The sequence below is a fragment of the Solea senegalensis genome, linkage group LG16 (genome assembly GCF_019176455.1).
Source record: "Solea senegalensis isolate Sse05_10M linkage group LG16, IFAPA_SoseM_1, whole genome shotgun sequence".
Classification (NCBI taxonomy): domain Eukaryota; kingdom Metazoa; phylum Chordata; class Actinopteri; order Pleuronectiformes; family Soleidae; genus Solea; species Solea senegalensis.
The window spans coordinates 15,514,501-15,535,487 of record NC_058036.1 but is presented as its reverse complement, the minus strand read 5'-3'; the positions used below and the strand labels follow the sequence as shown (position 1 = coordinate 15,535,487).

Here is a 20,987-nt window from a genome sequence, read left to right as displayed (position 1 = left end):
GTTCGATTGCGACAATCTGGGGCCTAATCTGAAGCAAACCATGTTCGTATTCACTGTAGAGGACACACTGTGGTGCATCATAGAAGAATAAAGATGTTAAAAAAGATGACAACCCCGGGACAAACACGGGTCTGTTTTTGCTCCGTTATCTCAGACGTCTTTGTTTTTTCTGCACAAAACATAACTACAGGTTGTTGTTGTTGTTGTTTGTCATTTCAGAAATAGAATCTGAAGCACAACAACAACTGACCTGTCCATGACATTCCCGAATACCACAATACAGTGTTACTGTCACTGTGTGCGGTATGTGTTTCAGTGTGTCAGTGCTGTCACGGTGCAACGTGAAGGACACACACTGGCTTTATTTATTATTACACACACACACGTAAAATATTCATCGCTAAACAAACTAATAATAGTTTCAAGTAAAAGAAACTAACAATAACTTTAATTTAATGACATTTGTCTTAATCATTTGACTAAATGAACTGAATTATGTTGTGTTCAGGCCAAATAGACTAAATAAATCTGCTTTTGATTGACTCCAATACTGCAACGACTAACCCTAATTCTTATTCAAATGGCAGAGATCCTAAACTGTTTCTTAGTAACTGTGGTATCTTCTTGGTAACACAATTTTATTTCTAAGGACTCAAAAAAAGCAGCTGAAATATAAAAACCTCAGTTTCTGCCTAAGTTGTGTTAAATGACCGTAAGTGCAATTCCAGTCAGCGACACAAGAGAGAGGGGCCCTCGACTGCAGGGAGACGCCAGACTAACACATGGAGAGGAGAGGAGGAGGAGGAGGAGGAGGCAGGAAGAGGGAATTTGGATGCGCACTCTTTACGCCACATGTCCACAAACACACACACACACACACATGGAAGAACATATATCAAAATCTAAGCTCTCTGCTGACATTTGCTGAGAGGGATTTTTTTGGAAATGGAGCACAGATGATCCGTGTCTGACTTCACACGATCGTTTTGACTGAGACACAGACACAGTTTATGGGATTAAGGATTACACGATGACTGCAAAAGCTATGTAGTAATCACTTAGAAAAACTAAAAGATCAAAGTATCAAAACAGCACTGGGCACTTTTGAAAACTACTTGTACTGGTTTTCATGCTCCGTGGGGGTCTTCGCCCAAAATATGCAAACCCTATAATCTGCAGGTTTAAAACGTAAATTGAGCGATTTGATCGTGATGATGACAATTAGACAAAGTGGGGGACAGACAGAATAAAACAACACAACCATGAAATAGGCAAACTAGAACAAATAATAAAAACCAAAAAGGTAAACATTGCACAAGGAAAGAAAATTGGTGGAGGACAAAAAGAAGAGAGAGCAGTGTTTGACAGAGAGGGAGCGAGGTTGAAATGGCTCTATAATTTACAAATTGAGTTATTATAATCCCCGTGGGTGACTTTACAGTGGATTATGCATCTTTTATGTTGTCATACATGTGATGTGAATAATAATAATAATGATAATAGTGCAGTTCATAATCTGCCTGTTAAACATCAAGTTTAACATTTCTGATGGGATTTCTGCTTAACTACAATAACCAGGTTATGTCAAAAGCAGCCGAGTGCACGGCTCAGATCCTCATTAGCTACATCTGATGTTTGTTTACATTCTCGCAGCAGGCCACCAGAGACACAGAGAGAGAGAGACAGCGAGGGAGGCCATTTATAAATAATCGTGGGAAGAAATAGGACGTTGTTAATAGCACAGAGAGACACTCTGGTACCGCGGGCTGTCTGTAGGATTCAGACTTTAATTATAAATCAGTCTCAGCAGTCTGAGATGATCACCTTTGTCACCGTGGCAACCGTTTCTCCCTCAACACACACCTGAGCCTTTTCTGCATAAATCGGCAATATCTGTTATTGATATCATGTCAAGTCATAGCGGAACTTTATTCTAAAGCCATGTTCTTCTTTACCTTTTCTTGTGTAAATAATCAACACTGCAGGACTACGTATTTCCATTGAGACTTTTAAACTACATTACAACTACATTAAACTACATTACACGCAATAACAGTTATCAAATGATAAATATAGAACGTAACCAGTACAATATAAAATATGATACAGCTTACTAAAACTACACTTGATAGTACACTAAAAACACAACTTTACCTGTCAAATAAACCTAATATACCTAACACAATTAAAGTACAGCTCAATTTTTTTCTTTTGGCCAGCACTTAAGCTTTGTTATCATCACTTTTATGTTAATTTGATTCAAGAGTTGACGGATTGTCCAAATGTGGTAATGTGAAAATGAATTTGAGGAAAACAAAGATATTAGATTCATTAGAATAGTGATCAATAGTGAGTGAAAATGATGCTAATGAATTCATTCAGTTGATCCCAAGTACTGTACAATCACAGGAAGCCAGTATTTTTATATATATATATATATATATACATATACACACCATCTCAGATAAAAAAAAGACAGATTTATAAGAAAAATAATGTACTTTTAAAGGTATGATGGGGGGAAACGAAGGATCAATGATATTTTGATAACAATGTTTTAAAATAAAACAAGTTATTGTCTCTTTATAGGTCAAACTACAGTAGAACCATGAATACTATCAACTGAATGGGTGGAGTCTGCTCTGCCACAGCTCTAGTCTGCCACGCTGTGGTCACAGGTGTGTAACACACCTCTACACCAATCGTCAGCTGTCACACAAAAAAACTCAATTTCCCATGAGCCCATTCGGCGTCGTTTGTCTCAAAAATATAAAACACTAACACACTCACTCTCAGGTCTCCGGGGAAGAAACTAAACAGCCACAACCACAACCACACCAAAAACACCAATAAATGAATAAACAAATCATTGAATAAATGAATGAATAAATATGACTTATCTGCGTCCTGATTGGTTCTTTGCAGGGACCAATCACAGAGTGCAGCACAGGCAGCAGAGACACAGTGAGCATCCTCCTCCTCCTCCTCAGTGTGGATGGATGATGTGAGAGCAGGGAGTCAGTGGTCCATGATGAGGCTGAGGCCTGTTGTGGTGTCTGTGTTTCTCACGGTGACAGTCGGTTATTACGTTTACACGCCGCTGCCCGAAAGCATCCAGGAGCCGTGGAGGCTGATGGTGGTGTCTGCTGGGCTCAGGACGTCAGTGCATCTGGTGAGAGAAGCGAATTTCATTGTATCAGTTCTATAGATGTAAATGTCATGATGTCAGATACAGTGAATGTAGCAGCTGGTGATGCAACTGCAGAAATAATGAGATTGGGACTGAATGAGCAGCCACTTCAGTACACGGTGGTGTTATAGTACAATTCTGAGCCACATGTCACTGTTACACTGCAAATTCATCTTGTGTGTTTGTTGTTTTATGTTAATATTAATATAAACCCTATCTGGACATTGTGTAGGACGTATAAAGTACAGTACATCACGGCACTGACTATCTGTGTGTTTCATTACAGCAAGATCTCAGATCTCACATCAAACACTGCTTCACAACCTGGTCTTTTGCTGGTGTCACTGCATTAAAAGCTAAAACATCATCTCGCCTTTGTTCAATGTTAGAGAAATTACTTGTCTCATTTATAATTCAAGGAATGGAATGGTCCCACCACGCCAGGGTGATTTTAGTAGAAACAAAAAAACATGGATAAATAGCAACCAACGATGCAAACATTAGAATATATCACATGAAAAAGACCTTTAACAATAAAAAAAAGAATGCACACACACTTTCAATCCAATAGCCTAATAGAACAGACAATAAAACTCTGTAGAAAGTATAAAAAAACACAAACAAACAAGTCCTACAATAAAACCAAAACTTAATGATAGACACTGTGTTGCCTGGTTAGCACTGTTTTAATTTACATTTTTACTCACATTTCCTCTCCTGCATTTTTAAATGTGTCCTTTTCTAAATTCTAAATTGTAAATGCAGCGTTGGATTGCTTGAAACTCTTGGACTCGGTCCAGTCGCTGCAACACTGCAGCTGTGGCAAGTTGTGACTGCAACAGTCCATGAAATGACCACTAAAATTCCTAATTTTCTTCTTTCTTTTTTCCCCCCATCTGCTGGACAGATACTAACACCTTGTAAATTCTATTAATTTCCACATGTGCATTTATTCACCCAGATTTATGAGGTTGAAAAACAGACCACTGAGGGGTGAGGGAGCAGCTGTGGGCAAATAACTGGCCACGCATTGTACGTCTTTAAATGCTTCACCCCTGACAGACATTTTGAGATTTGTGAAATACGTCACATGTCAAAGTTCACTTGGCTCGTTTTTATGAACAAAAAGAAAAGAGGAACTGTCTAGTTTTGTGACTTCTGCACAATTATTGCTACTTTATATCATGACTAAAAATGCCTGAATGTGTGACCTATAAACAAACACACACACACACAGGATGTCCATATAAGGAGTTGTGTATTATTCCCACGGCAAATTACCAAGGGTGCACCTGAGCACTAAGGTTTGAGACAGGACAGAGGTGACTGGGTGAGACAGTTTTGTTTAACTCCACCCCTTGTCCTCCCTCCTCCCTCCTCTCGCCACTGTCTGCAGAGCTCTGTGATAAACTGGCTGGGTTACGATCATTACATCAGGTCTGTCAGACAGTTGTCAGAGAGCTTCTATGGGCTGACGAAGTCGGGCGACAGCACAGAGTCCGGTGGAGGCGTCGTGCCGGGAGTGAAGGTCAGCGACATCACGTTTGCCGGCGTCCCCGTCCGAGTCTACGAGCCCCCTGCTGGAGGGGAGGGCCACCTGAGGAGAGGGTTGATGTATTTCCATGGAGGGGACTGGCTCCTGGGCAGTGCTGGTGAGACCTTTAACACCTAAGCCTCAAAATATCCATTATGTCTTATTTTAACCATAAAAGGACCAGAAAATGTCCTGTGAGTTTAGTGCTTTTACCCAGTTTCCCAGAATAACTTTCAATATCTGGCAGATATTTACAATTTACTGGAAAAATAGTGTATCGACAATTTAAAATGAAGAAAAACTAAACATTTATCAAAAATGCCGTGAGATAATCCTCCGAAAATGTGCTACAAATGTTGTATGTAAACTTCAAATGGTTTACTTTGTTTTTGCATTCGTCAACTGAGGCATATTCAATCTAAATAACTTGATGACAGATCATAGAATTTTTCTCCCTCTCTCTCTCTCTCTCCTGAATCCTCAGAACGGTGGTCAAATGACGCCCTCAACCACATGGTCTCTGATGAGCTCAACACGGTCGTGGTGTCAGTTGAGTAAGTTCTCCTCCTCCTCCTGCAGCACTTGTGCTCACAGAGAAAGACACATATATTCACCATGGACTCGGAATGTCGTTTGGACTAAAAATAAGGTGTTTTACGACCTGTAGGAGCAGTATTTTTTTTTTTATTAGATAACATCCTTAACCACATACTTTTTTGGCTTTTTGACTGTCTACACAAACAAAAACCTTGTTATACCAAGTAGCACATGAGAAAACATATAACACTATTAAATACAGTGGCGTAAGTAGGCCGAGCAAAGTCATCCTCCTCCTCTTCCTCACATATTTCACACACTGGTATAGTGACATTAGACGAAGATAAGATAAGGTCCAAATCATGTTTTTCTGGGAGGAAACCAAAAAACCTGCAGAAAGACTCTAATTAGTATTATTATTATTATTATTATTATTATTATTATTCAAACACATAACCTGGTTTATACAGCAGAACAGCATTTCTGATTTTCCTTCTGTAGTACCACCACAAGAAGCTCCCGTACCACTGGCGGTACACATACCACCATTTGAGAACCATGGGACTCGAGTAAGTTGAAAAAAAAAAAACCCACATAAGACCCCTTTAATTTCTGAATATACGTCTATGTTTGCTATCACAACTGTATGTAGGTATCGTCTTTATCCAGAGGTGCGGTTCCCGGTGCCATATTTGGACTGCCTTGCTGCTGCCAAACACTTCCTGTCTGCAGAGGTTCTGGCCAAGTATTCCATCGACCCAGAGCGCGTGGCCGTGTCCGGGGCAAGTGTCGGCGGAAACCTGGCTGCTGCAGTGGCTCAGGGGGTAAAGAGAAACTCAAAACACGCGCGTGAAAACATGTCCTGGAACGATAACGTAAGGAATCACCCCCGTGTCTGTATTTTCTCCAGATATCTACAGATGATGCCGTGAGTGTAAAGTTCAGCATCCAGGCTCTGATCTACCCAATGCTCCAGGCTCTGGACTTCAACACGCCGTCCTACTTGCAGAACCAAGATGTGCCCGTCCTCTACCGAGGCCTCGCGGTGCGTTTCTGGCTGCAGTACCTCGGCGTTGACCTCTCCCTGCAGCCCCAGCTCCTCGTGAACAACCACAGCTCCTCACATCACGTCTCGCCGGAGCTGAGGGCGCGGGTCAACTGGACCACGCTCCTGCCCCTGAGATTCAAGAAGAACCACAGACCTGTCGCGGTTGACAAGGGTTCACAGAGGCTCGTGAAGGAGGTGCCTGCGCTGCTCGACGCGCGGGCCTCGCCGCTGCTGGCAGGACCAGAGGTCTTGGCGAAATGTCCCCGCGCGTACGTCCTCACGTGCGAGAACGACGTGCTGAGGGACGACGGGCTGATGTACGCTCGCCGCTTACAGGACGCGGGTGTCACGGTCACCAGCAGTCACTATGACGACGGTTTCCACGGATGTTTCAGCTTCATAGTCTGGCCAGTGGAATTTGACATAGGGAAGAGGTTGGTCAGGGGTTACATCACATGGCTGCAGAACAACCTATGAGTGTGTGTGTGTGTGTGTGTCACTGATACACTAACTTGTTTTTACTGTGAATTATGGCTTTTTTTTAAGGGCTTTTATTCATCTGTTCTCAGGTCATTCATTCATTCATCTGCACAACACTTTCACAAACTGATTACAAACTGCTGGCAATGGAAAATCAGATAACATCGACACAGTTACGCACTGCAGCTTTAAATAATATGCTGGTTCCATTTCACACACTGATTTTCTACTGGTATTTTTCACTTAAAGTATCTGATATTTTTGTTCTATATGATGTTTGTTCTTTTAATAAATTATTTCAAAACAAAAAAATTGGAATTTGTTTCCTTTTGTGAGGACAAGATTTGACTTAACCCTTTAACCCCACGTTTGCAGGGTAACTTTGCATTGCCAAAGTTACGCAACAGTTATTGTTATTGTTATTACGGTCATTTCACCTTGTGCCGTTTCAGGACACCAGGGAGGAGAGTGTAGGAAGAACACCTGTACATATGTTTCCATTTTTTTATACTATACTATACTATTTCAAATTTAACACTCAAAATCTGTTCCTGTACAACTGCAGTGTTTAAATTGTTAAAACTGTCTTTTAACATGCAGTAAATTATAAATAACTGCAGGATATTGGAAGTTATTCTAGAAAAACGGGCAAAAGCACTTTTTAGTTGTGGAGGTAATGCATTGGACAATAGATGAGAACAACTCATATGTTTCATTAAATCCTCTAGTTCCAGGACACTTTTGTTCCTTTTGTGCAAATCACAAATGTCACAATTGGAAACACACTCTGACACTGTGGTTTGTTAAACACATAAATACATTTCTAGAGAGGACAAAAGGTCTCAGAGCTGAATCAGCTCTCAGTTATTCTCATGTTCAGACATGTTCCCTCTCTCTCTCCTCAGGGGCCTCAGGAGAGTTGAGTGCATTCCTGGGTCACGACACAGCAGCAGCAGCAGCAGCAGCAGCAATAATCAATACAACAGCGCCTTCTAGTGGTTTAACAGCAGTGTAAAGCCTCTGCAGTATGTGACACTATAACAGCAATACTTACATTTAACCAGAGGTGGAAAGTAATGAATTATATTTACTCACATTACTGTAATTTTTTTTGTGTACTTTTACTTTTTAAAGTACATTTTTAAAATGTGTCATTTTAAAGGTAAATGAGGACAGGTGAATGAGGAGGACAGGTGAATGAGGTGGACAGGTGAATGAGGACAGATAAATGATGAGGACTGGGGAATTACGAGGACAGGTAAAGGTAAACAAGGACAGGTGAATGATGTGGACAGGTGAATGATGACAGGTGAATGATGAAGACAGGTAAAAATAAATGAGTACAGGTAAATGATGTGGACAGGTGAATTATGAGGACAGGTAAAGGTGAATGACGACAGGTGAATGATGAGGACAGGTGAATGAGGTGAATTGGGGTTAATTGGTGTCCCTGAGTGAGTGACCTTTGACCCATTTTGACTGATACATTATGTGCTTACATGTTTTATTTTGTCAGCACTTTAATTTGTAAAGGCTTGCATTTAATGAAAAACAATTAATGTGAGATTTGTGTCCCCTTGTCCTTTTTGCACGACATAAGAAAGAACCTTGTTATAAAAGTAACTTCTACTTGTTGAGTTGAGTAAATTTTCAGACCAGAACTTTTACTTGTACTTACTTGTACTAAAATCTTATCAAAATAGTGGTACTTTTACTTGAGTAGACTATTTCAGTGCTCTCCTGCAGTAAAAAGGGAGAAACATGTTGCGAGCATGTTATATAAGGAGGACAATGAACATGTCCCCACATTCACACACTGTAGTAGTGTGTAAAGGGAAAACACCCTTCCAGTGACACGCCGCGTCGCTGGCAACAGCTCGTGTGCATTGTGCTGTCGTAGCATTTTCTTTGTTTAATAAAAAGGAGACAATGAGCAGCTGTAGCACTCGGGCGGTAATTTAGGGAGATTCCATGACCTAACGGAGAGGAACGCTGGGAGGAGACGCCTTGGGGGAGAGGAGAGAGGAGAGAGGAGTGGGAGGCAGGGGAAGGTGACTGGAGCGTGATCCATCCTTTTCATCCACTTTATGAGTTTTGGGTATTATTCAAGCCCTTCGCTTCAGTCCGGGGGGGGAGAGTGCTCTCGTTGCCAGAGACACATCACTTCTTTTATGCTTTCTTCCTGTTGCCCGTTCTCATATAGAGTTGGGAAATGCGGTGCATTTTAATTCAGTGTAGAACAACTTTAGGGTATTTTTTAAAGCCTGAATATGTGACATATAATCACACACACACGCCCAGTATGTCCATATAAGGAGCTGTGTATTATTCCAATGGCAAATTTACAGTGTGAACAAAAATTATAACACGCACAGTGAAAATAAGCACAGAAGTCGCTGGCCGTCATGTTTGCGACTACACTTTTTCAGTCCGTTATCTCGAGCTCACAGAATAACAAATCATATAACAAGATAAATTAGTTTGTTTTCTCACAATAACAAGATAAATAAATGTGTTACCTCTTTATTTACGGACCGTCTGCTGACTGGAGATAGTGGCCGCTCTTGGTTTCCGTAGATTTCGCTTACATTATTTTCATCTTCGCCTGTTCAACAAATAAAAAGATCAAAAAGTCACGTCACATGGACCAAAAGTTGGTTCAAATACTTTGTTACTGTATTTAAGTACATAATTCACATATTTGTACTTACTACTTTGTCATTTATATTCAATATAAGCAACTTTTACATTTATTCCACCATTTCCTATTAACAGTGTTTGTTACTCGTTACTACCAAATAAAACCAGAAGAAGAAGAAGAGTTGGTATTATGGTCTGTATTTATATAGAGCTTCTCTAGTCTTGATGAGCTGCTTTACACCCACTCACGCGTCTTTCATACACTCATACACACTGTAACATGGGGATAACTTTTTTTTCATTACTTCTACTTTTAAAACTTAAGTACATTTTATATCAGAAAATGACTTTTAAATACTTAAGTACAGTAAATGTCATATACTTTAAGACTTTCACTCAAGTAAGATTATAAACAAAGTGACTTCAACTTCTAGCAAAGTCATTTTCTGGTAACATACTTGTACTTTTACTCAATTATCACTTTAAGTCACTTTATGCAAGACTGTGTGCAGAGAGTGCAGCCAACATTAGCTGACACAGCAGACGTCACATGAGCTTTAGCAACATTAGCGGCTAACTAGAGCCGCTAATGTTGTTACTGTTCCGCTAACCTCAGCACCTGAAACTTTTTTTTCCTCTTTCCTGCAATTGTGAAGTGATCTGGGAGAATGTTTCTGTGATTAACGCCAAATCAGCCACTATTGTTAGCGCTGCAGCGCAGTTACTGAGAGGTGTTTGTCGCAGGGGAGCCATTCAATCTGCAAAAACTTAACCTTGAGTGATTCCTGTACTTTCATTCCCTCACCTTTAACCCCTGCTCCATTGTCAGTGTGAGGAAGTGAGGGGCGGAGCGGGAGTTCACGGCTCGCGGGTGTGCACGAACCCTCCCAAAACAGCCACGACCTCAAGTCGCTCGTACCCACAACACGCAACTGCCAACAATGTTAACAATGTTCCTCTGAAAGTGCACTGGCTGATTAAAATCTCAACGTTGCGGAAGATTGGAGTGACACGAGGTTTGTGAAATTCCCCTGAAGTGAATGAATTCCCAGGCTCGTAGAACAGGAGAGAACAGGACGGGAGAGGGTGAGTGATACGATGAAACTGTCTGGCCTCAGGCAGGGAAGATGACACCCTGAGAGAGATGCCTGTCTTCAGTCCCATGGCAAGCAGACACACAGAGAGAGAGACAGAGAGAGATCATGTGTGTGGAGTGAACTCTGTAAGCGGAAATGATAAAATCACAATAGTTTGTTGTGCTTATCTGATTGATCTCTTCCCACTTGTGGTGGAGTTATTATTTTTTTTCCCCTCATAGAATGAATCACCTGTTGATTCTCGGTCATTCCACACACATGGAGCAAACAGAAAACAGCCCAGTTAAGTTTACTTAAGTCAACTTTCTATTGATTCAGGAAAAAACTGTTTTGATGAACAAAAACAAAAAGTATTACAATGTCGTTCTTGCTTTCCGTAGATTCCTCATACATTCACTTGATCGTCGTCATCTGTTCAACAAATATAAAGATTGTTTACTGGTTGTGAGGAGAAAATTGTTCTATTTATAAGCTGAATTTAGAGGGAAAAAAAATACAGGTAAAAGCATAATTGAAGGCGATCGCACGACAAAGTCGTTATTGACTTTCTTGACCGTCCTAACGTAATGAACACGTGTACCAAGTTTCGTTTAAAGCGACACCAGATGACCAGATAGAAGGTTTTTAGCCCCTCCCACTTCCAACTTTCCAAAAGAATAATAACTCCTTGACTTTCAACAGGGTCGTGCGCACCTTGTGCTGCTCGGACCCTAAATCTAACAATCAGTGTTGTTGTGCTCCACACTACGTCCTAACTCTTATCTTACGGTCTTCAGTGGCTTCACATTTGGAGACAGGAAGTCATAAAAGCCTCTCGAGACGCACTGAAGTGGCTGATGTTGAGAAAGTGGGACGTAAATGACACAGAGCTTACTTTGAACTGCAGAGAGGAGTTCACAGTTTCCAAAGCCTGAAACATTTAACCCAATAAAAGAAGAGGGTCGTGCTTGTGTTTTACTACAGTGGACATAAACATAAACCTGCTTCCTCTTCAGCAGACGCCATCAACTTGCTTTTGGATTTCACATTTTCACAGACTCTCGACACGTGTTTTCTATCAAGTAAAATATGCTCCGCTGCCTCTTTAACGAAGGCCGGTTTTATTCCGCGATACTATCGCGTGAAATAATGTTGAACGAACAGCGACCGGTTTTGTTTTGGATGAGGACTGCCGACGGGAAAGACTGGAAATCTAAACATCGAAGAAAAATTATTATTTTTTTGCATAAACCTCCTGCATCTCTTGAATACTGTATCCCTCTCCTCTCTGGTCTCCCTCACAAATCCCTCCATAAAACTTAAACTGGTCCAGAACTGCATCATCAACAGAACCCCCTCATTCCACTACATCACTCCCATCCTTCAACAACGGTCAATTTTAGAATTAAATTCAAAAATTCTCGTGCATGTCTTCAAGGCCATTCACAACTCTGGCTCTCTTCCACTCAAACCCACAATCACACTCCATTATCTTTTTACTGTGTCCTCTTGTTGCCTGTTTTCTGTTTTTATTGAGTGTTAGAAAGGCTCTCATATATAAAAACTAGTGTTAGTATTATTGTTAAAACAGGCTTAGGGCTTAAAGGGTTAGAAACCCAGAAACCACGGGGCAAAGTGGCATAAAGTGACCGTTCTTAGTGATAGAAGGAGAATGACATGACGGATAATGAGCTGTACGTCAGGGGTGAAGTTTGAAGCACCTGAAGCTGCGTTTACAGCATTGCTGCTCATTGCTGTCTAATAACAGTGACATCTTGAGGCTGCTGTAATCCTTCATACCTCCCTCTCTGCTCCACCTACAAATTGTTGCTCTTTTTTTCCGGCCTCTCTCTCTCTCTCTCTCTCACTCTCTCTCTCTCTGTCCCTCACAGTTTCTCTCTCTCTCTGAAATGCAGCAGAGCTTGATCTGACTTGTCCTGCCTTCTGGAAGCATTTTCTCCCTCTGCTCTCTCCGTGTGTCCCTCTCTGTCTCTCTGTGTCTCTTCTGGACATATTTGGTTGCTTCTCTCATGTGTGACTGGGGCTCATCATACTCGCAGCAGTCCTGCTCCAGACCATCGCCGTCGCCATCAGTTTCATCTACTTCAACAAAGTCCTGAACACAGTAAGTGACGCGTTTGTCTTCAGCCTGACAGAGTGACAGAGTATGTGTGTGTGTGTGTGTGTGCAACTGTCCAACTATGACACATCTGAATGAGGACATTACCTCGTCACGCACTCATGTTTAAGAAGAGGATCGTTTGGATAAAACCAAGTGCAAGTGGTGCCACGGAAACTATTTTTAACGCTTGGTTAAAGACTTTGTCAGATATGATCTGCCCTGAAATAACAACATCACATACTTACAGAGTTCTGTTCTCTATAAAGGCAGTAAATCATGTTTTTATTCGGCTGTTATTTAAACCTCGCAGTGAGCAGTTTTTGCTCATTTCCAGTGCTGCAATGTAACAAGGTACAAATACTTTGTTACTGTACTTAAGTACTTTACTTTATTTATGTTTCTAGCAACTTTTACTCCACCACATTTCCTCCAACTGTCTTTGTTACTCGTTACGACCAAATAAAGTCAGAAGCAGAAGAGTTGGTATTATGGTCTGTATTTATAGAGCTTTTCTTGTCTTGATCTTTCATTGACATTCACACACTGCAACGTGGGGTTAAGTGTCTTGCTCAAGGACACATATGGACTCGCAGAGCCGGAATTTAACCCACAACCTTGGCTCAACCCTATTCTAACTCTTCACTTTTACTTCTAAAACAAATGACTTTTAAAAGTACAGTAAATGCCATGTACTTTAAGTACTTTATACAAGCCTGGTTCACTTCACGGTGGAACTATTACGGCTAAAGTTCTACAATGAGGAGAGAGTGGTGGGCGAGCAGACAGGAGGAAAAACAATTGGAGGAAACGTTAGGTTAGGATGGAGTGGTTTGCGAGACCTTTCAGCGACATGAAACATTTTCAGACATGTGTGGAAATCTGTGAACGCTGCTACAAAACGAAGCGGAGGGGTTTCATCCTGAGCTCTGAGGACATGAGAACTGGAAGAAAGGTTACTGTACCTGCACATTAACAAACACAAACACTACTGTTCCCCAAGAGAATGATTATAAGATCTTTTTGCATCCTTTCTCGTCACCAGATGCAGGAGAGTTTCTCCAGGAGCAGCGTGTCCTGTCTGATCAACACAGACCAGCAGTCCCAGCTGGAAAGGTCGGTGGCCGAGGACAAAAAGAACAACCCCTGCTGGCAAGTCACCCAACAGCTCCACTACCACATAGAGAAGGTTTCCAATCATTTTCTGTTTAATCCTCCCTTTTTTCCCCCCCGTCTTCATATTATGTGCAAAATGAGTGAAAAACAAAGCCAGATGTGGTTGCGAGGTTTGTTTCTGTGTCTTAAAAAGACACCGGTGGTAACCAGGGATGCTCTGTCCTCCCCCACGATGTTGTAACACACTCGGGATCTTTTTCCTTCATACTCAATTACTCAAACACGTCTGGACATAATAATAACAACACTGACACGGCCAAATGGGAACACTGGGTGAGAAGTGGATGATTTGTGGGGTGAGACGGTGGATTGCTCCAATTTGAAAGATTCCTGCATGTCATAAAATCTGCAGAGGAGAGGATGAGGCGAGATAAGATAAACCGCGCCCCCCTGATTCTCCCTTTGTGTCTTTCTTTCAGACGATGGCTGAGAGATTCCAGAAGGAGATGAGAAGTAAGAACAGTGCCTCGTTTCACGGTCAATTACAGCTAATGGGACTTCAGTGGTAGACGTTCTCAACTGAAAACATCTTCGTCGTCGTCTGCTCGTGTTTTCACAGATAAGCTGACGGGAGTGCGGCCCATCCTGAGCCCCGGGGCGCCGCTTTCTAAAGTCGCTGCCCATGTGACCGGGGTTTCCGCCACAAAGTCTCCAATAGCAGAAAGTGAGTATAAACTATTTATGCTGCTCTTTATGAGGCAAGTGTTCCTTAACTCTTAGTGCTAGCGCGGCACGGATTTGTGCCGCAGGTGCACTCATGGTAATTTGCCGTGGGAATAATACACAACTCCTTATATGGACATCCTGTGTGTGTGTGTGTGTTTGTAGGTCGCACATTCAGGCTTTAAAAAATGTGTTTTTCCATCTTCTTCTGTGTTGATTCACTTTATATCGCATATACACAAATTAGACCTTTTTTTTGTTCATTCAAAACGAGCCAAGTGAACTTCATCCCTAATTAAATCTGATTTTAAACATTTTGAGCACTTTTCCAAAAAAAATTCCATCAGATTGTCTATTCCTCTTTAGCATCCTTCACCCTGCTGGTCTGTGGTCAATATCACGTCACACTGTGTGCGGCACAGGTGTAAAGGCAGAGCGACGTGTCCACTGAAGGCAGAAAATAAGCCCTCTGATTGTTCGAATCCTCCGATTGTTTTAAACGAAGCTAAAAGGACACACAAAGAATCATGGGATTACAACAAGATGTTTCCTTTTGGCCTGCGGCCCACACATTTAAAGAATAATAATCATCATGATAATGATCTGCGGTCTGTTGTCGATAAAATAAAAAAAGACTGTGAGACAACCAGCATGGGCCAGCGTAGGCGTGTTGCGTACAGACGCAGATTGAAGCGAGGCCTTGTGTTGCTTCACCTGCATGTCTCCGGTGCCAGAGGTGAGGAATGTGCTGCAAGGCTTCCCAGGCGGCTTTCACATCCAATAATACCTGCCTGCCTACAAGTCTGTCAGGACCTGCAGATGTTGCAGCTGCTTCTGCGTGACCTGGAGCGTCCCAGGAGTTTTCCTCTGCGTGAGTCATGTCTTCATTCATGTCTCTCCTGTCCTCTGTCTCTGGCATGAGGACGGGGGGGGTTTAACATGGTTTTAATGCATTAACCGGACAGGTAAAGCAAAGGATTGTGGTTAAGGGTCTGCCTCATTAGGACCAGGTGTTGGTCTCTCCATGAGGACTACAAGTTCTGACAAGGTCAGTGTTTATGCCAGGTTCACAGCTATTTGGACAGCTTAAACAAAGCGTTAACCATAACCAGTTCAAGACAAACCCAAAACCTTAGCCCTGAACTTAACTCGACAGGTCCAGGTCCTGAAAAGGTCTGTGTCAATGCTGGAAAAAGTCCTAAAGAGGTAATAAATTCAAGCGCGCACACACACTCTCATGTGCATCCCAGATGACAGAGACACAGAGAAGATTGTTAAGAATGTGATGGATTTTCTCTTTTTCTTTCAAAAAAAAAAACCCAACAAAACCCATGCACCTGCCCAACAATGTCAACCCTGCACCACCAGGGGGCAGCTCCTCAATGCCCCTCTTTGCTCACGTTTGCTGCCTTAAACTAACAATAACGTGGACGTTGTCTTTGATCAGCAGCTCGTTACGAAGTGAGACACGAGTTCGTACTGTTAATATTTACTGTGCATCATTTCAATTTTAAGAATTACTGCTTCTTCTTTGAGAACAAACATATGATAATGGTTCTTTTACAGACATTTACTCCCCCAAACAGCAGCGTTTTTATTTTTATTTTTCAAACCAAACCGTCAATTCTAGCAACAGAATCCATTTAAATCAGTTCACTTTTTATTTTTCTGTGATGCTGGTGGGCCACATTTGGCCCACAGGCCACCAATTGTTGACCACTGATTTAATCTTTATACAATTAAATAAACGGAGATAAAATAAACGGAGATAACTGTGACTAGAAGGAAATCATTGATTAAAATGATTAAAACGTTCAGTGCTTTGTTAGTTCTATGTGTTTTAACTCTGAAGTAGACGTCTGTCTGATGTTGCTGTTATACTGGAGTCTTACTGGAGCTAAATGTGGTGCGAACAGTTCATTTTGCTAAATGGTGCTGCTCCTTAAACCACCATGACCTCCTGACCTCCCTGACTCCAGGTCACTTCCACAGTCACACCTGATGCCCTGCAGTGACTCCACTGCAATCCTGCCCTCTTTTACCCTTAGAACACAGAGCATTTCAGCTGCTTTTTTTCCCATCACTGTGTTCAAACGTAAAAATTTAGAAAATACTGTACGTCACAATTCAAAGTTCCCAAAAAAAAACAAAAAACGGTCTAATTTGTGACTTCTGCACAATTACTGCTCCTTTATATCACTACTAAAAATGTGATATAAAATGAATCATAACTTTGACTCAACAACACAAAAGGGGACAATAAAATGCATTTTAAAGCCTGAATATGTGACCTATAAACACGCACACACACCCAGGATGTCCATATAAGGAGTTGTGTATTATTCCCACGACAAATTTACCATTGGTTCACCTGCGGCACAGACCCGCGCCACGTGAATACTACGAGTTAAAAACAGTTTTGAAGAACTAAAAGTCCTGTGTAGAACAAAATCTATCTGGTACAAATCTATTATAAATATAATATAGAGCCTATGGAATGCTTCACCGATTTGCATTTAGTTTTGTATTACTAGAATAGGGGTAGTATTTTTGAAAAATTGTGCTTCCCAGCCTCAGTTTCCCCTGAGTCGAGAAATATCACCCGTCCCCCAAAGAGTGGGTCTAAAAAGTAAACAGTGTCCGCCATCTTTGCTAACAGTTACGCTAACAGGACCAAGTGTCACTGGTGGGCACGTAACAAAGAAAAGAATGAAGATATTTCTAATGTAAACAGTGTCCGCCATCTTTGCTAACAGTTACGCTAACAGGACCAAGCGTCACTGGTGGGCACGAACAAAAGAAAAGAATGAAGATATTTCTAATGTAAAAGTGTCCACCATCTTTGCTAACAGTTACGCTAACAGGACCAAGTGTCACTGGTGGGCACGTAACAAGAAAAGAAGATATTTCTAATGTAAACAGTGTCCACCATCTTTGCTAACAGGACCAAGCGTCACTGGTGGGCACGTAACAAAGAAGAGAATGAAGATATTTCTAATGTAAACAGTGTCCGCCATCTTTGCTAACAGTTACGCTAACAGGACCAAGCGTCACTGGTGGGCACGTAACAAAGAAGAGAATGAAGATATTTCTCAACTGAGGTTGGAAACTGAGGTTGGGAAGCACAATTTTTCAAAACTACTACCCCTATTCTACTAATACAAAGCTAAATACAATTCAGTAAAGTATTCCTTGAAGTACAGACCCAGGGTCCCAACTGCACATGGATAAACTTTTATATGTTGTGTAAATATGCCAGTTTATCAATTAAAACCAAACAATCCACACGTATTAAAACATTTTCAGCTTTATCAAATGTTCATGTTTGACTGGTGGACATTATAGACGTAGAGAGAGAGTGAGAGACACAGGAGAAGAAGTTTATGGCAGCAAAAAAAACGTCAGTGTTACATGATATTGACCACAGACCAGCAGCGCAGCATTGTTACGTGAAGGATGCTAAAGAGGAACCCGACTCTAAAGCGATAAATGGCTGTTTCATTGCTCAATGTCATCTATGTGACGCAATTTCAACGTCAGTGTGAAGGATTTTGAATGTTAAGGATTGTATTTCTGTCTTCTGTCTCTAATCCTTTCCACCACACACACACGGACAGAGCTCATCTGTCACTGCTTTCTCAAACATGTGGCTGTTGTCACGTCCCTTCATAATAAGAAAACAACACAGCATCTGACACCAGTACAAAGCTGATTTCCTGACAGTCCATTAGAGAGCCAGTTGTTTGGCTGCTGCTGCTGCTGGTGGTGTGCGGGCACATCTGTGAGAGTTATTTACCCGCCACCTCTTTCACATTTGCTTCTCATCTCAAACTCCCGCAATCTCAAACGATCTTGCATCATCATAGTGTGGATGGCTCTAAAGCTTGTGCGGGGTTTGTGTTCTTGTGTTTGTGTTGCAGGCACGTGGAGCAGCAGGGGGTTTCTGGGGGAGCGCATCAGAGCGTGGGAGGGCCAGAGGGGACTGTCCTTTCTGCAAAACATGGAACTGAGAGGGGGAGAGCTCTTGGTGCCCACAGCAGGCCTCTATTACATCTACGCACAAACCTACTTCAAAATTCCCTCCACGGGGGACACCGAGGCGGAGACAAAGGAGGAGACAGGGGAGACAAAGGAGGAAGAGGGCGCACTGCTTGTCCAGTACATCTACAAAAAGGTTTGGACATTTATTTGTGATGTTCTTCACCTCGGGGAACCTGTGTCACCGTGCATCCCAGTGTTTTCACTACAGCTATCGTTCCTCATTCAGATTCTGCCCAACAAACTGCTACACCAGCCTCACCACAAAGAAAAATGTGGAGGAACAACAAATACGCTTCCTCCATATTGTTTAAAATGCCTTAGAGTAAAAAAAAAAACAGGTCCAAGAAAGCATTGTCTAATAACCACTATGGTATGACATGGTTGAAATAACAGGAAGTCTCGGTGGAATACCTTGGCAGTGAAACTTAAACAGCACCCACACTTTGCAATCAAATCACAATGCAACTTCTTCCTAAAGCAAACAAAGTAAGAGGCTGCGTACAGTACATACCTCTGCAGTCTGAGGGAGGAAACACATGGACAGGGCAGGAACAACACCACACAGGTGTGTTAATCAGGAGAGGAGGAGGAGCGAGTGAGTGAACTCAGAGGGGTTGCGTTCAAGAACGCACTGACTTTCTACCTGGTCACTAAACTTGTATTAGAGTATAGAGTGTATAAAAATGAGTGACTTCTAACAAACAGGGGACTCACGCCTCCCTTTCCCATACTTGTTAGGGAACTACGGTGGCCTTTATATACCAGAAAGGATGATGCTCCTCCAAAGTTTCTGCTTTAAAATGCAAAATGCACATTCTGTTGTGCATTCAGGCTCCTGTAGGAACATGGCAGCCTCTGTAAAATAACATAGTACATTAAAAAGGCTAATTCTAAGGCTAAGAAAACTAGTTTTTAGTGGTTATACATTCACACAAACATACTTATAGGTAGTGTAATACAGTTTTGCAGTATTATTATATCACACACTTTTTTTTGACTGGAGGATCTAGGGATACCGATATTAGTCTGATGCAGTCATTTCAGACCATTTATGAACGCATGAAGCTGTTTGTGCCGGGTCATTTCAAAGACACAGTTCTTCAGCTGTGTGACAAATATTGTTCTCCCCAAAAAGAGGAAATGAACAGCTCACACATGACTCAGCTAAAATGCTTTTGCGGAATTTTAACTTACATTTTTACAGTATGTGCAGAGAGAAGCATGTGATAAATAATCCTCTCCCTGTAACACACTGGGCCTTTATGATAAAGTTCTGTTTGGTTGCTTTAAAAAAGAAAACACTTCATCTCAGATACCATCAGACAGTTCTCGTTAATCTAACGCCACTGTTTCCATGTTGTGGACCACAGATGAGTTCCTACACGGTGCCCATCCTGCTGATGAAATCATCACGGAGCGCCTGCTGGCCTCGCGGTCAGGAGCCGGGTCTCTTCTCCCTACACCAGGCCGGCACCGCCTTCCTACAACCCGCTGACCGCCTTTTCATCACGGTCAGCAATGCAAGTGCCATGGAGACGGACGGCAGGGCAAGTTACTTCGGGGCCTTCCTGGTTGGCTAAAGAGAAAGACGAAGGAAGTGAGAAATGGACAGAAGTTAAAAACCCCCAATGTCAGGGGTTTGCTTGGTAACATGAGCAGCTGGCGCCAATATGACAAGGAAGCAGAGCCATTTGGTGTGTGTTTACTGCAGCAGGGAATCCAAGCTCACACAGGATGTCACTTCCTGCATGACAAAGTGCAGCTGGATGACAGCGCTAACGCTGATCATGTGGTGCATTGAGAGGACAGGGCGTATGGACGAGTACAAACGATTGCAGATTAAATGTCGTGCTCTCTCATGTGGGAACAGTAATAGTCGTCGTTTCGGGGAAATGGCAGCAAGTGTTGGCTAAACATGACACAGAGTTGGTATATTGTTTTTCAAAATAAATGACATAAAAGACATAACATAATCATTATGAATAACGAAGCTTAGTTTGCTTGAACTGTTTGAATTTCCACTCTAATGAATTAGAGCTGAAACAGCCACTCGATTATTAGTCGATTACTTAAACGTCAACTATTTTGATCATCGATGAATTACTTGAAGCTTTTGTCACTTCTAATGGTTTTAGCTTCTTAAATGTGAATATTTTCTGGTTTCTTTGCTCCATGTAACAAAGAAATCATTAAAAACCGAGTCATTTTGGTTTCTTTATGATTCAATTTCCTGATTGAATCATAAAGTGCAACCACCAGTTTTGTCTTTTATGTTTGAAACCTGCGTTGTTGTCAGATGAACAATAACTCTTTTATTTATGTGAATACTTTCCACCTTCTTATCTTGTACAATAAATAATAATAAACAAACGTCTGTCAGCGTCCGCCACCAGATCTGCATCTCCTCCTGTGTTGACAGTTGTGGTTTGGCGTGAGTGATAGTGAGCCTCGCTCTGCAGCCAATTCAGACTCCCGATGTTCAC

The 20,987-nt window shown here is 41.8% G+C and overlaps 2 protein-coding genes across 2 annotated transcripts; both read left to right on the top strand.

Annotated features, from left to right (window-relative positions):
• Positions 1 to 2,948: 2,948 nt before the first annotated feature.
• LOC122782790 (neutral cholesterol ester hydrolase 1-like) lies at positions 2,949 to 6,818 on the top strand. The gene is made up of 5 exons (XM_044047302.1): positions 2,949 to 3,172; positions 4,587 to 4,842; positions 5,209 to 5,278; positions 5,914 to 6,085; positions 6,172 to 6,818. Exons 1-5 carry the CDS (start codon positions 2,996 to 2,998, stop codon positions 6,784 to 6,786), a joined length of 1,290 nt encoding a protein of 429 aa, XP_043903237.1. The 5' UTR covers positions 2,949 to 2,995; the 3' UTR covers positions 6,787 to 6,818.
• Positions 6,819 to 12,543: 5,725 nt separating this feature from the next.
• On the top strand, positions 12,544 to 20,898 carry LOC122783147 (tumor necrosis factor ligand superfamily member 10-like; the record flags this gene model as incomplete). Its single annotated transcript, XM_044047789.1, has 6 exons — positions 12,544 to 12,630; positions 13,670 to 13,813; positions 14,220 to 14,253; positions 14,360 to 14,464; positions 18,384 to 18,637; positions 19,875 to 20,898. Coding segments are annotated over 6 exons (834 nt in total), but the record flags the coding sequence as incomplete, so codon positions are not given.
• Between the last annotated feature and the right edge of the window lie 89 nt (positions 20,899 to 20,987).

Coding starts and splice junctions, on each gene's coding strand:
- LOC122782790 (XM_044047302.1), top strand. CDS start 2,996: ATGGATGATGTGAGAGCAGGGAGTCAGTGGTCCATGATGAGGCTGAGG. Junction 4,843..5,208: donor CTGGCTCCTGGGCAGTGCTG/GTGAGACCTTTA, acceptor CTGAATCCTCAG/AACGGTGGTCAAATGACGCC. Junction 5,279..5,913: donor ACGGTCGTGGTGTCAGTTGA/GTAAGTTCTCCT, acceptor AACTGTATGTAG/GTATCGTCTTTATCCAGAGG.